Source organism: Ornithorhynchus anatinus, chromosome 13 (assembly GCF_004115215.2).
Source record: "Ornithorhynchus anatinus isolate Pmale09 chromosome 13, mOrnAna1.pri.v4, whole genome shotgun sequence".
Classification (NCBI taxonomy): Eukaryota; Metazoa; Chordata; class Mammalia; order Monotremata; family Ornithorhynchidae; genus Ornithorhynchus; species Ornithorhynchus anatinus.
The window spans coordinates 40,956,195-40,971,878 of NC_041740.1; the positions used below are offsets into that span (position 1 = coordinate 40,956,195).

At 51.3% G+C, this 15,684-nt stretch overlaps 1 protein-coding gene across 1 annotated transcript in view; it reads right to left on the minus strand.

Moving 5' to 3' along the window:
* SPRED1 (sprouty related EVH1 domain containing 1) overlaps nucleotides 1-15,684 on the minus strand; it is a 51,684-nt gene that overhangs the window by 14,348 nt on the left and 21,652 nt on the right. Inside the window, exon 2 of the mRNA XM_029078031.2 lies at nucleotides 7,087-7,261. Coding sequence (XP_028933864.1) covers nucleotides 7,087-7,261 — 175 coding nt within the window. The remainder of the gene's footprint in view (nucleotides 1-7,086; nucleotides 7,262-15,684) is intronic.

The window sequence follows — 15,684 nt, forward strand, 5'->3', positions numbered from 1 at the left end:
AGTCTCCATCCTCATTTTACAGATGAGTTTATTGAGACACAGAGAAGTGGACTGACTTGCCCAAGGTCACGTAACAGACAAGTGGCGGAGCAGGGATTAGAATCCAGGTCCTTTAACTCCCAGGCACATGCTCTTTCCACTAATAATAATAATAATAACGTTGGTATTTGTTAAGCGCTTACTATGTGCAGAGCACTGTTCTAAGCGCTGGGGGAGACACAGGGGAATCAGGTTGTCCCACGTGGGGCTCACAGTCTTAATCCCCATTTTACAGATGAGGGAACTGAGGCACAGAGAAGTTAAGTGACTTGCCCACAGTCACACAGCTGACAAGTGGCAGAGCTGGGATTCGAACTCATGAGCCCTGACTCCAAAGCCCGCGCTCTTTCCACTGCGCCACGCTGCTTCACTAGGCCACGCTGCCTCCGATCATGTCTACTTACTCATTCAGTAGGTACTCATTCAGTACCGTGTGACTGTGGGCAAGTCACTTCACTTCTCTGTGCCTCAGTGACCTCATCTGTAAAATGGGGATGAAGACCGCGAGCCCCCCGTGGGACAACCTGATGACCCTGTATCTACCCCAGCGCTTAAAACAATGCTCTGCACATAGTAAGCGCTTAACAACTATCAACATTATTACCTACTACCAAGCATTCAGTACAGCGCTCTGCACGCAGCAGTCAGTGCTAAGCTACATGGCCCGGTGGAAAGAGCCTGGGTCTGGGAATCACAGGACCTGGATTCTGATTCCAGTTCCGCAATTGCCTGCTGGGCAACTTTGGGCTAGCCACTTAACTTTTCTGGGCCTCAGTTTCCTCATCTGTCAAATGGGGATTCAATACCTGTCTGCCTCCCGCTTGGACTGTGGGCTCCATGTGGAACAGGGATTGTGTCTGACCTGATTGTTTTGTATCCAACCCCAGTGCTTGGCACACAGTGAGAGCCTCTTTCACAATCTCCCAAGTGCTTAGTAAAGTGCTCTTCACCAAACAGGTGCTCTGTCAGTACTATTCCCGACTAGGCCCTCATCTCTTCTTCTCCCACTCCCTTCTGCATCACCCTTATACTTGATTTTGATTATTTTGAGTTCCTGGACTTTCAGTGATATTTTTTGGTTGAATTTGCTCACATTTTTCTCTGGTTTAATCTCAACTTGGTTTCTCTTCACTGAAGCCCCCTAAGTTTCCCTGCTTCCCAGAGAGTTCCAGTACCCCTAACTTTGATAGAGTCTGTGAATTTAATTAATATGCTGACTTCTTCTGCCCTTAAGGAAGGGGCTGAGCTCCCACCCCCATTTCTTGCTGACAGAAGGGCACGGGACCCCGCCCCTGGACCCGGCTAACCTGAAATTAAAGGTCAGTTTGAGGAACCGGAGAAAGTGGAGTTAAAAATAAATACATCTCCCCTACCGGAACCTCAGGGGCGGACTCTCAAGGGCTTCTTTTTGTTTAGCTGTCTCGGCTTCCCATTTAGAAAGCAAGTTCCTTGAGGTGATGGGCTTTTACCGGGCCTGAGAAGAGCACCGAAGCGGGGAGGGTAGATGTTCTCAATTTTCACTAACGACAGAACACCAGCAAATGGGCTTATGCTGAGGGAGGAGCCAGCTGGGGTCAGTGTAACGGAAGAACCTCCAAGCAAGAAGGGGTTTTTAAAGCATTAAGAAGGCTGGGCAGAGGTCTGACAGATACCCTTAAAGGCAGCGTATCGGTTTTGGATGCCGATCCACCTGAGAAGCCTCCAAAGCCGGAAGCTGCGGAGCAGACCGGATGATCTCCGGGCTTCTCATCCCTTTTTATCACCCCATATTCTCAGTCTGTTTCTGCCCGGGAGGAATCCAACAGCCTCTAGGTCACCCCAATTCCCCACGAGCGACAGCACAGGAAGGGGTGATCTACTTTTTGTTCTCGATTTCGTGTCCTTCCCACGAACCTTCTAACAGTGGTTCACAACTTATCTGGGGGACTTGTGATAGTTTCAAGGAATAAACCCTGTGCTGAATGCTAGCGTGGTCTAAGTGGGAGGGAGTTGAGAAATGGAGGTGCAGAAGTTCAGTGACTTGCCCGTAGTTACACAGCAGGACCATGGCTGAAGAGGGATTAGAACCCAGGTTCTCTGGCTCCCAGATCCTGACTCCACCGGGTTGTACAGAAGAAGCCACTTGGCTGGCTTTTTGGCTCATTCAATCAGTGGTATTTATTGAGCACCTTCTGTGTGCAGAGCACTGTACTAGGCATTTCAGAGTATAATATAATCAATCGCATTTACTGAGCACTTACAGTGTGCAAAGCACCGTAATAAGCGCTTGGGAGAGTACACTCTAACAATATAAAAGAGTTGGTAGACATTCTCTGTCCACAAGGAACTTCCAGCCTAGGACTTGCAGTGGACAGATGTAAGAAAACTTCACGAACCTTCTGCAAAGCCCTGAAACCCCCGGGCACCACTGGATCCGGGCTGCCCGGCGTAGAAACGAGCGCCCGTCCAACCCGAGTCGGGGCGAAGACTCCTGCCGGCAAACCCAATGGGTCTTCTGCACCTCCACAACAGGAAGTCGAGCTTCTGGAGGAAGACCAGGCCCAGACCTCCCTCCGTGCGTGAGAAAGCTCCCTGGGTATTGAGAGAAGGTTCCCGCTCCGGCAGTGGGTAGCGGGTGAGGGGGAAGATGAGCCAATCGGCACGCCTGTCTACCAACAGGGCCGAGGAGTTCTTCAACTCCACGCCCGGGATTCCAGAAATCCTTTGCAGCCACCTGCTGCATGATCCTGGGACAGTCAATCAAGCAGTGGCAGTGACTGAGTGCTTACCGTGTGCACTAAGCACTTGGGAGAATATAACAGAGTTGGTAGACACGTTCCCTGCCCACAAAGAGCTTATAGTCTAGAAGGGAGAAGAAAGGAAGGGGACCCAGGGACCTTTAACTCTTGCTCCGCTCCTACGGCTGTGTCTCCTGCACAGAGCTCTGGCTACGAAGGGCTGTGCAGGCCAGTGGCCCCGACCTGCAGCTGTCACCCTCCTCCGGGACCGGGATAGGTGGGTGAAAGACAGGTGTAAGGTGGGTGGTGGGGTGTGGACGGGATGACTGTGGCACATAATAAGCGCTTAATGAACGCCATTAAAAAAAAAAAGGCAGCATGGTCTAGTGGAAAGGGCATTGAACAGGGAATCAGGAGACTTGAGTTCTAGCCTGGTCCTGCCACTTGCCTGCTGTGTGGCTTCCGGCAAGTCATTTCACTTCTCTGGGGCTTTTTTTCAATTCATTTCCTTCTTCTTGGGATTTACTAAGTGCTTAGTATGTGGCAAACACTGTTCTACGCACTGGGGTAGATGTAAGTGAATTAGGTTGGACACAGTCTCTCATCTTACATGGGACTCACAGTCTGTAAAATGGGAGTGAGATCCCTGTGCTCTCCTAGACTGTGGGCCCTATGTGGGATAGGAACTCTGTCTGATCTGATTATTTTGGGTCTGCCCCAGAGCTTAGTGCAGAGTAAACCCATAAACCCTCGTTTATTATTATTATAACGATAATTTACTTGTTTTTTTGTTCTACGGTATTTGTTAAACCTTTATTATGTGTGCAACACTGTTTTAAGTGCTGGGGTAGGTACAAGGTTGGACACAGTCCCTGTCCCACGTGGGGCTCACAGTCTAAGTAGGAGGGAGAACAGAAGAAGAAAGGTACAGTTAAGTTAGGTGACTTGCCCAAGGTCACACAGCAAGCAACTGACACAGCCGGGATTAGACCTCAGGTCCTCTGACTCCCGGGCCCATGCTCTTTCCACTGGGTCATGTTGCCTCTCAAACATCACCATTAAAAAGGACCACTTGCTTCATTGAGATCCTGACCGACTTCTTCTGACCGACTTCTTCTGACCGACTGCTCTGGAAGAGCCTCGGCCGCCTAAAATTAGCCAGCGTGTACAAAACCATCAAAAGGACGGGGGCCTAATGAAATGGTTTCAAGAAAATAATGGCGACCACGCCCCGAAGTAGAAAGAACTTTTCAACTTGTTCGCGCCACCGGGGATCAAGAAGAGCCATTTCTGTCCCTGTTTACCCAGGCCGGCAGACCTGAGCGGGTTCCAGTGGAAGCTAATTGCAGCAGAGCAGACTGGCTGGAGCCGGCTCTCGGAAGGTGACTTGAATAATGAGCAGGAAGTGTCTAATTATGGCAGGGGGTATCTGGCCAAATGGCTCCGCATTCCAACTAGGATCCCGGCAAGCTGGGTGGGAGGCGGGGAGGGATGGACAGGCAGGTCAGGAGAGGCCAAGCCCACCCACCCATCTGTCCATCCATCCTTCAGCCCTCTTTTCTGGACCCACCCACCCATCCATCCAACCATCCATCCGTCCGTCCTAACTTTTTCTGGCTGAAGTCAAAATGGGTGGTTGGGAGGCACCACCTTTCTCCCCACTCCCCTTTTCTCCCCTCAAAGATCAAAAGATCAGAGGGTCTCCCACCATGACTCTCACTCCTGTGACTCAGGCGTCGGGAAACAACATTAAGGGACACACAGCTTTCTGTGCTCTTGTGGGGCGAACCCGCGAGTTTGGTTGCCGCTAAGGACCGAGCTAACTTGTATCTACCCCAGATTTAAGCACGTTGCCTGGCACGTAGTAAGCTCTTAAATGTCATTTAGGGGAAGGAAAAAAAAAACCACAGGGGGGGTTGGGGATGCATTTCCTTTAAAAGACAGAGGTCTAGCTGTAAATACCTGAAGGATTTGGGGGAGATAAATTTGCCTCAGCTGAATTCTGTCACTCTAAAATGGAAGCCCTTCTGGGTAGGGACCACATCTACCGACTTTGTTGGACTGTACCTTCCCAATCTTCTGCACACAGTAAGCCCTTAATAAATACTATGGAACGACTGACTGCCTCTTGCCTTCCTGACCACGTGACCCAACCAGTAACCTAAACACTGAGTAAGCTCATTGTAAGCAGGGAATGTCACTGTTTATTGTTGTTTTGTACAGTGCTCTGCACACAGTGAGCGCTTAATATATACGACAATCAGTGAATGGATGTTTTGGCTGGGATCCACTACTGGGGTCCCCTTCTCTCTTGCCTGCAGCGTTTCTGTGGGGCACCATCTGGTCTTGCTGGAATCCCACTTCCTCCAGAAAGCCTTCCGGGATTGGTCCCCATCCCGGCCCCTGCACACCCTGCCCGTATCGCGAATATTTGGCTCCATCCATAGCCTATTTGCTTGTATGTTTATTCAATAATACATTCCTTATTTTGATTACTCTATTTGTAAGATTGTTTTCTGTCTTCCCATTGGAGTTTAAGTTCCTTGCGGCAGGAAAGCCTGCCTCTGGCCTGGAATGCCCACCCTCCTCTAAACCTACACTGGATTCCTCTCCCCGGCTTCAAAGCCTTATTGAAGGCACATCTCCTCCAAGAGGCCTTCCTCGACTAAGCTCCACTTTTCCTCATCTCCCACTCCCTTCTGCATCGCCCTGGATTTGCTCTCTTTGTTTTCCCCTCCCTCCCCGCCCCACAGCACTTATGTACATATCTGTAATGTTATTTATTTGTATTGGTATGTCTCCCCAACTGTAGACTGTCAGCTCATTTTGGGTAGGGAATGTCACTGCTGATTGTTGTATAGTACTTTCCCAAGGGATGAGTACCGTGTTTTCCACACAGTAAGAGAGCGGATTGAGTGAAGTCTTTGTTCTGTATTTCCCAATGCATCGGGCCCCGAGGGCGCTCAATAAATACTACGACAGCTTAGTACAGTGAAATGCACCTACGGCTACGCTGAAACACTACTATGGTTACAGACACAAAAGGTCTTAATTTCCATGTAATCACCCCAGGGCTCAGAGGAGTGCCTCACATACATATTGAGGGCTCCGTAAATGCCGGGTGATTGACTTGCTTTTTAAAAGCTAAATAAATACCCTCCCCACTTCCGGCGTAAACTGTTGATGGAAGAACAAAGGGACGGCTTCCTACTGGGATGGGAGGAACCAGAGAATCAGTCCCTTTGGAATAAGAAGCTTCCCTACTAGACCCCCATATTTCTGAAAACGACTCTTTTCATTGATTGGTCGTGAATAGGGAGGAAGCTGTACTTTTCCAAGCGCTTAGTACAGCGCTCTGCACACAGGACGTGCTCAAAAATACGACTGAACGAATGAATGAAGAAGGAAGTGGTCCCTTAACTCTCAATAAACCAAAACTGAGAAGCTGGGTGGCCTAATGGCAATAGCCGGGGCCTGGGTGGCAGGCGATCTGGGTCTAATTCTGACTCCGCCACTTACCTGCTGTGTGCCTTTAGCACCTTTCATGTCTCTGGTCCTCAGCTGCCTCATCTGTTAAATGGGGATTTGGTGCTATTCTCTAACTTACATAGGAAGGAACTTGATGGGCATGGGTGAGAGAATGCAAGTGGCACAGTGCTGATCAACAACATTAAATCTGGCAGATGGCATGTTTCAAAACACAGACTGATGATGAGGGCAAGATGAAGAAAAACACTCTTTTTTTTTTAAAAAAAAAAAAAAGAGATTTGACCCTCCTTTAAAAGAGCGCTTCAAAGAGAGGTACATGATTAGATTGGCACATCTCCCAAACTGTTGAATCCCAATCAGAATTTACCCATCAGCTGTCTGAGTGACACTCTATTCCCACTGTCCAACTCCTGAAGCGGCAGGCCGTGGGCCCCTAAAGTCCCTTTCATTTAAGAAACGAAATAACAGTAATAATAATAGTAACAAAACAACTTTGTTTACTATATGTCAAGCACTGAACAAACTGCTGGAGAGGTACAAGATAAGCAGGTCGGACACTGTCCCTCTGCAACACTGGGCTCTCCGTGTAAAGGGGGGCCGGAGAACAGGCACCATATCTCCATTTTACAGATGAGAAAACTGAGGCACGAATAAGTTAAGTGGCTTGCCCCAGGTCACACAGCAGGCAAATGAAGCCCCCCGTTGGGCGCTCCATAAATACCATCAGTTGGCAGACCGGAGCAAGCGTGAAGCCGCCCGGTTCTCGAGGACCGCCCCCCGGCCCAGCCCGTCCCCCACCTTCCCGGGCGCCGTTTGGACAGGGTCCGCTCCGTGCCATTACCGTCTGGTCCCGCAGGCGCTCTCCGCGGATCAGCAGGTCGGCGCGGCCGTGCTCTTCGGGGCGCGGGGCCTTGAAGACGGTGACGCTGCTCAGGCCACCCCCTCCGAGGGGCAGCCAGCCCCCGCTCGAGTCATCCCGGGTCATCACCACCGCTCGCACGCGGGCGTAACTGTTCCTGAAACAGACGCAGAGAGGGCCCCTTAGCTCCGCCAGGATCACCCAGCCCGCGCCCACCAGACACGCGGCCCCCAACGGCGGGCGCTTCCTGCACCCGCATCAATCGATCGATAGCGACCGTGGCATCTGTTTCGGAGCCTACTCTGTGCCGAGCGCTGGGGTACATACAAGGCAATCGGGTCAGGCGGGGTCCCTCTCCCTCAAGGAGCCCAGACGATAGCTGTGGCAATACATTCTACAGATGAGGAAAGTGAGGCCCAGAGAAATGATCTGCCTATGGTCACTCAAAGGTGGGGCCTACTGGAAAGAGCACAGGTCAGAGAGTCAGAGGACCTGGGTTCACATTCTGCCTCCACCACTTTTTCATTTTTATTTTTTAAAGGGTAATGGTTAAAGGTTTACTCTGTGTCAAGCACCGTTTTAAGCACCGGTGTGAAGACAACTTTATCAGGTTGGACACAGTGCTTGTCCCACATGGGGCTCACAGGCCAACTGAGGCTGCTGTGTGACCACTGGTCTGCCATGTGACCTTGGGAGAGTCACTTTACTTCTCTGGGCCTCAGTTACCTCATCTGTAAAATGAGGATTAAATCTCTGACTTAGACCATGAGTCCCATGTGGGATAGGGGCAGTGTCCATCCTGATTTATCCAGTATTCATTCATTCATTCATTCTTTCGATCGTATTTATTGAGCGCTTACTGCGTGCAGAGCACTGTATTAAGCATCTGGGAGAGTACGATACAACAATAAACAGACACTTTCCCTGCCCACAACAAGCTTACAGTCTAGTACCTACCCCAGCACTTAGCTCAATGCCTGGCACAGAGTAAGCGCTTTATAAGTAACACCAAAAAACAACAATAAGAAAAGCTGGCAGGTGGCCGAGCTGAGATTAGAACCCAAGCCCCCCGACCCCTGGGCCGGGGCTTGTTCCTCTAGGCCGTGCTGCTTCTCAAAGCGGAGCCTACGTGAGAGAGGCCAGAAGCCACAGTCTGGAAAACTGGCCAATCCCAAACTATCCTTGAACGCCCTTTGGTTCTGAAGGCGAGCCTCATGCTTACAGATGACATCATTTTTATTTTCCATCATCGTTCCAGCTTAGGGAAGGCACACGCGGTTGCCATGGCAAAGCTCAGGAAGTCTAGGCGTTTGAGGTGTTCGCTTTTTTCTATTACCTTACTTAGAAAACGTCTCTTCAAAAGGGCGACTGTCATCAAGAAGCCGCCACAAAATGGGCTGAGCCGGGACACTTGTTTGCTTCTGCCAGTTCTTGGTTACTGGAGAAAACCAGCTTTACAAAAGGCAACCCCCCCCACAAACCCACCCCCACCCCCTCACTCCCCAGGTTAGTTTGGGTCATCAGCTGCTTTCTATTCATTCTGCAAAATGACCCGTCGAAACATCTAAACCATTTCCCGCAAACGAGAGCATTTCCTGGAACTTGGGTTACGGTCTGCCCGGGGAGACACTTCAATTATTTCTGCAAAGAACTAGATTTAAATGGACATATTAGAGCATAATAATACTGCTGGTATTTGTTAAGCTGTTTCTGAGCCCCAAGCTCTGTACTAAGTGCTGAGGTAGATACGAGATAAATCACGGCGGACCCGGTCCCTGCCCCACGCGGGGCTCGCAGTCTAAGAAAACGGGCAGTAAATCCCCATTTTACCGTTGGGGAAACCGAGGCACAGGGAAGCAACTTGTCCACGCTCACACTGCAGGCAATTGGCTGGACCCGAATTAAAACCCAGGTCCTCCACTCCCCAGGCCCAGGTTCTTTCCACTAGGCCATGCCTGCATTCATTGCTTCTCTCCCAGGAGTTACACAGGAAGCACTTCACAAGCCAGACAATTATTCTTATCGGCGGGCCGGAGCCCTGAGCCTCCTGGGAGGTTGCACTCCACCCCCACTCTGGGCGATTTTGGCCGGGGCTGCTCCTCTGGCAACCCCGTCCATCGCTAGGAGGCCCGGGTGGCCCCTGAGCCGGAACTGGCCAGCCGCCAGCTGATGAAAGCCTCCCGCCGTGGGCTTCCCAGACATTCCCTTGAGTCTTCAGGCTCACCTGGCTTCCTCTTGCCTTGGATTTCTACGCTGGTCCTTTCCCAGCCTCCCGACTACTTGGGAAGAGAAAGACAAATGGGAAGGATGACCTGGCAGATGCCTGCAGAGGACCCAAACTGGCCGGTGGCAAACCCAGAGATATTGGGCTCTGCTGCTCTGCATACATGGCCTTTCCTGGATGGGGAGAACTGGAATGAAAAGTTCCCTGAGTGCATTTGATGCTTGAAGATCCGATAAGGTCGACGGACAACCAAGCCAATACCCTCTCCAAATGCCCCCCTGCCTGGAGCCGGTGCTCCCCGACGGGTGGAGAAGAGCGAGGGGGCAAGTCGGACACAATCCCTGCCCCACTTGGGGCTCACGGTCTAAGCAGGAGGGAGAAAGGTGCTGAATCCTCATTTTATCGGTGAGGATACTGAGGTCCAGAGAAGTGACAGAGTGGGTGGGTGGCAGAGCCAGTATCAGAACCCAGGTCTTCTGACTCCCAGGCCTGGGCCCTTTCCACTGGGCTATGCTGTTTCTCTCTCAGGAGTAAGGCTGAGAGACTCAACAACCTGGTTTTGCTTGGACTGCAGGACAGGGGCCCTCACGGCACCCAGAAAACGAGGCCTGATGAACCCCCACCAATGAGGACCTCCCAACGCACACCCCCCCACCCCAACCCGCAAATGATGTGTCCTCAACAATAGCCCAAATCGACAGCCTGGCATCACTTCCCTTACCTGTTGCTTCAGACGCATGCCTTCCTCCCGCCACGTGAAAAAGACACTCCCATTTACTGCATCTCCCAACCACCTACCCTCACGGGCCCAAAAACTGCCCCGTGAGAGCCCTTGAATGCCTGGCTTGGCTCAGACAGATCAGGGTGAGCTTTTCCTTTCTCCGGGGACCGTGGACCCCCAAGGAGGCTTTAACGGCAAATTAACTGAAGGCCGGGTTATTTTTCCAACCCCGGGAGGGACGGAGGGGATTGGTTTACTCCATTTTTTCCCTCCCGACAAATCAAACCTTGGAAGCCGGCCCATCTAGAATCGGAGGTGACTTCTCGGCCCGTCAGCTTGCCGGCGGGGCGTGTGGGGGCTAGCTGGCTCTGTCGGAATCACCTGCGGCCTCTCCGCGGCCCCCAACTTTTGGCGTTGCGGCTCTGGTTGAGTCGAGCACGCCGGAAGCCGGGCTGAGAGTACGCCAAAGCCCTTGAACACAGGGGCTCCCGGGCACCGTGCCCTCTCCGTCTCTTCTCCCGCTGCGAAACAGAGGCCCGCCGGACAGCAGGATGGATCCCTTTCTGCTTCTGCAGCCATCCAAGGTCCCCACACTCCATGAAACCCCCAGACGAGCGCTCCCGATTACTCCGGCCGGTTCTGCCGTGCTGGGGGAGGACGGGTACTCTGCCCGAGACCCACCCTCACCGGTTGTTGCATCGCGGTGCCTATGGCCGGATTTATACAGTATTTATTTAGCACTTCTATGGTGCCAGGCACCGTATTAAGGGCTGGGGTAGATACAAGCTAATGAGGTTGGACATAGTCTATGTCCCACATGGGGTTCACTGCCTTAATCCCCATTTTAGAGATGGAGTAACTGAGACACAGGGAAGCTAAATGGCTTGCCCAAGGTCACATAGCAGAAACGTGGCAGAGCCGGGATAAGAGCCCAGGACCTTTTGACCACCAAGCCCGTACTTTATCCACGAGGCCATGTTGCTTCCCCGACTACCCGGCGCTGTTCATTCATTCTGGGGAGGGTCAAAAAAATCTATATTCCCTTCTTGTTTCTCCTAAACCACCACTCCTCGCCTCGACTTCACATAAGGATCTGTAGAACCCTTTACCCACCCGAAGAAACGGGTATTCTACCAACCGACCTTCAACCCGGTTCCAGAATGCGTACCCCAGTTTCCTCCTTCGCAAGTTCAGAATTGGACAAAAACCGGTGCTTTATTTTTCCTCCTAAACCTCTCAAAAATCTGACCTCCCATTGAAACTGGCTGGACTCCATAAACACCCATTCATTCCCATTCTACAATGCTGTCCTTTTCATAACCGGGGGTTCAGACGCTCACTCGAGCGGCAGATAAAGGAGATGGAAAAAGATTAAGTTTCCTTGGAATAAGGGCTAATCTTTTTACAGAAACCACAGGAGGGCAAGATTTTAACAAAGCGAGTCTGTATTTTCCATCCTCTACCAAATAGCCGTCCTCATCTTTCCTCTCCAAGGAGGAAGGAATTTAATACCCGGTGGCTTCTGGGTTGGGGGAACTGACGAGTGGATACGTGTTTAACAAGCCCCCTCCCACTCATATCCAAGTAACATTATTATTATGGCATTTGTTAAGCATACACTCTGCGTCATGCACTGTTCTAAGTACTGAAGAAGATACAAGACAATCAGGTCAGACACAATTTGACCTCTCGCCCACATCCTGCCTCTGGCCTGGAACGCCCTTCTTCTTCATATCCAACAGACGATCACCCTCCCCACCTTCAAAACCTTATTAAAATTACATCTCTTCCAAGAGGTCTTCCCTCACTAAGCCTTCATTTCCTCTTCTCCCACTCCCTTCTGCATCGCCCCTGCACTTGATTTGCACTCTGTACTCTCTCCGCCAGCCCCACGATAGTTAAGTACACATCCATCATTTAATGACTGAATAACGTCCATCTTCCTACTAGACTGTAAGCCCATTGTGAGCAGGGGAACTTGTCTGCCAACTCTGTGATACTGTACTCTCCTAAGTGGTTAGTACAGTGCTCTGCACACAGTAAGCGCTCAATAAATGACTGCCTGAATCCCTGCCCCACATTACAACCTAAGTAGGATGGAGAATAGGCACCGAATCCCATCTCTGAACAGTATCCAAGGTAAGATTTAACACCGATTGATCATAACCTCAAATCAATAGGCCTAACAAAGAAGTTTAAAGTTCCTCATGGCTGTCTCCTCTCATTCTCTACACAGATAAAATCACTATTTTGGAAAGCTCTAGAAAAGTGCATCACCCGTGTGCCCCATGATAAACTGACCCATGTGTGTGTGTGTCCAGAGGGGGTGGGGAGTGATGGACAACGTTTTCCCCCAGACTTCTGTGCAATTAATTAGGTTCTTCTGCTACTGGCATCGCTCCACCTCCTTGCTCCCAATCCCTCAATCCACATACTTCTTGAGCCCTTACTTTGTGCAGAGCACTGTACTGAGTGTGCTTGGGAGAGTTTCAACACAGTTAACAGATACAATCGCTGCCCTCACGGAGCTTAGTCTCCTAATTGCAGAGCACTGGACAACATGACAGACATCATTCCTGCCTTTAAGGAGCATACTGAGAGCAGATCACTGTACTAAGTGCTTAGGAGAGAACAATAGAGTTAGCAGACATCCCTGCCCTCCACAGCTTACAATCTAGTTGGGGAAACAGACACTAAAATGAATTACGGGAAGAGGTAAGTTATACAGTTTAAAGATCTGCCCTCTACACCGAAAGCTCGTTATGGGCAGGGAACGTGTCCGCTAATTCTGCTGTATCAGGCTCTCCCAAGGGCTCAGTACGTAGCGCTCAATAAGTACCACTGATTGATACAAGTGCTGGGAGGGGAGAGAGCGGGAAGATTGAGAACCCACGTGCTTAGGTGACATGGGATTCCTGGAGTGGGAGGGAACAGGATGGGGAAATGAGACTCTAATCTGGGAAGGTCTCCTGGAGGAGATGGGATTTCAGAAGGGCTTTGAAGAACGGGGTGAGCGCTGGACTTCCAGATGTGAACTGGGAGGACGCTCCGGGCAGGAAGGAGGGTGAGGGGTCGATGACGAGGGATGGGAGCGGGCACAGAGAGTTGGCTGGCATTAGAGGAGCAGAGTTTATGGGAGGGGAATGAGGCTAGGGAGGTGGGACGAGAGCCGATTAAACACTTTCGAGCCAAAGGTTAGAAGTCTCTGCTTGATGTGGAGAGCAGAGGACAACCACTGGAGGATTGTGAGGAGCGAGGGGATGTGAGCAGAATAATGTTTTGGAAAAACAGTCCGGAAGGTGGAAAGAAATAGGGCCTGGAGGGTAGAGAGGCTTGGTCCCGGGCCTCAGGGCCAACCGAGCTGCCCTTCTGCACAACTAATAATGTTGGTATTTGTTAAGCGCTTACTATGTGCAGAGCACTGTTCTAAGCGCTGGGGTAGACGCAGGGAATCAGGTTGTCCCACGTGGGGCTCACAGTCTTAATCCCCATTTTACAGATGAGGGAACTGAGGCACAGAGAAGTTAAGTGACTTGCCCACAGTCACACAGCTGACAAGTGGCAGAGCTGGGATTCGAACCCATGACCTCTGACTCCAAAGCCCGTGCTCTTTCCACTGAGCCGTACTGCTTCTGCACAACTAGTTAACTCACTCACCACAAGAGCCTGCTCTGCCCTTCTCCCCGTCCCTCCCCACCCCCCAACACCTCCTCCCACCCTGGGGAATTAGCGAGCCAGGAGACCTGGGATCCAATCCCAGTTCTGTCACTTGTCAGTTGGGTGACCTTGGGCAAGTCATCTCACTTCCTCTGTGCCTCAATTTCCTCATCTATAAAATGGGGAATGCAATGTCTTATCGAGTGCCTAACGCTTACTATGAGAAGCACCTACTAGACCACTCTGCGATGAGAAGCGGGGTAGCCAAGTGGGTAGAGCATGGTCTTGGAAGTCAGAGGACCTGGGTTCTAATTCCAGGCATGAGACTTGGGCAAGTCCCTTAACTTCTCTGTGCCTCAGTTCCCTCATCTGCGAAATGGGAGATTCAATACCCGCTCTTCTTCCTACTTAGACTGAGAGACCCATTTGACTTGTGCTATTCCCAGCGCTTAGTACGGTGCGCGGCGCGTATGGTAAGTGCTTAACTATTGCAGTTGTTATTATTATCACCCACAAATATCACAACTCTCATTACTTTTACCCAGAAAGCCCTCAACGCCTTCCTGCCCAGCACCTCCCTCCCCTTCCTGTCCGTCAAAACCTTCCATCTGGACTTCCCGGATGGGCTTCGGTCACTCCAACCCGTCCGGCGCCCCGTCCGTGACGGCAGCCCTCTGTCCAGCTGGAACCGGTCGGATGCGCGCTTCATACAGTAACGTCAGTGTCGCTCGTGTTTATACCCCTCCGCGGCCGCCTCACTTTTTCCCTCGGAGATTTGCACAACCCGAGCCTTTTTCCGAACCCACGTTTGCACATTAGTCACCCTGGGTACCTGCCCGGAGCTTTCGGCCGTGGCTTCACGCAAGGGGGACCCTCCGCACACGTTCTCACTTCTCTCTGGGCCTAACCTGTGCCCTCTTTGCTCCCCAATGGGGTCATCAACTGGTTTTCTTGGGTTGGAAGAGGACCCCGATGCCCCCCGCCAGGAATTCAGACTCTATTCCCGCCTTGAGCTCATTTCCTGTTTGAACTTTTACGTGAAACACGCTGCCTTCTTTTAGATGATGTCCATTTAGTGACATTGAACCATCAAAGGGGCCTGCCACGCATGGGTTCTTAGGGGCAGAGGTGGCTGTTTATGGATCCAGTTTCCAATCAATAGTATTGGTTGAACACCTACCGTGTGCCGCGTACTGTACTAAACGCTTGGGAGAGAACGGCAGAGTCAGCACACATGAGCCCTATCCTAAAGGATCTGACCGCCTACTGGGTGCAGAGCACTGTATTAAGCGCTAGGGAGAGTTCAACAGAGTTAGACCCGATCTTTGGCCTCAAGGATCTGACTAATACAACGCTCTGCACACAATAATCGAGTTAGTAGACACACGATCCCTGCTGTCAAAGAGCTCCCCGTCTAGCGGGGGAGATGGTCCGTGAGGGAATTCATAGATGGGAGGATAAGAGCTCTGTAGAGCAGAGCGTGTCGTAAGGTACGTACGGAAGTGAGATGGGAAGTGGGGACGGCAAAAGCGCTAAGGCGGGGATAGTGGGGAGGTTGCGACTTGTGGAGAAGATTAATCGGGAGAAAGACAACCTCCTGGAGGAAGTGAGATTTCGTCCACGAGGCAGCGCCCGGAAGGCCCTGGGACCTGCTTGTATTTCTGACATTGGATGGAACTACCTCCCTCTCAGCTGGGCGGGGGGCAGGGGAGGGAGACGGGATGGACGTGTGCCATGCCTGTGAATGGGGCAAAAATACCTTCACAGAGATGGGTACGAAAACACCGCCCCACCAAGTCAGAGGCTTGACATGTTCCCTCTAGACTGTGAGCTTGTTATGGGCAGGGAACGCGTCGGCTAATTCTGCTATATTGTCCTCTCCCATGGGCTCTGCACATAGTAAGTCCTTAATAAACACCATTAATTGATTGAGCGACATAAACGTACCCCTGCGGGTATTCATACCCTAAGGCAACTG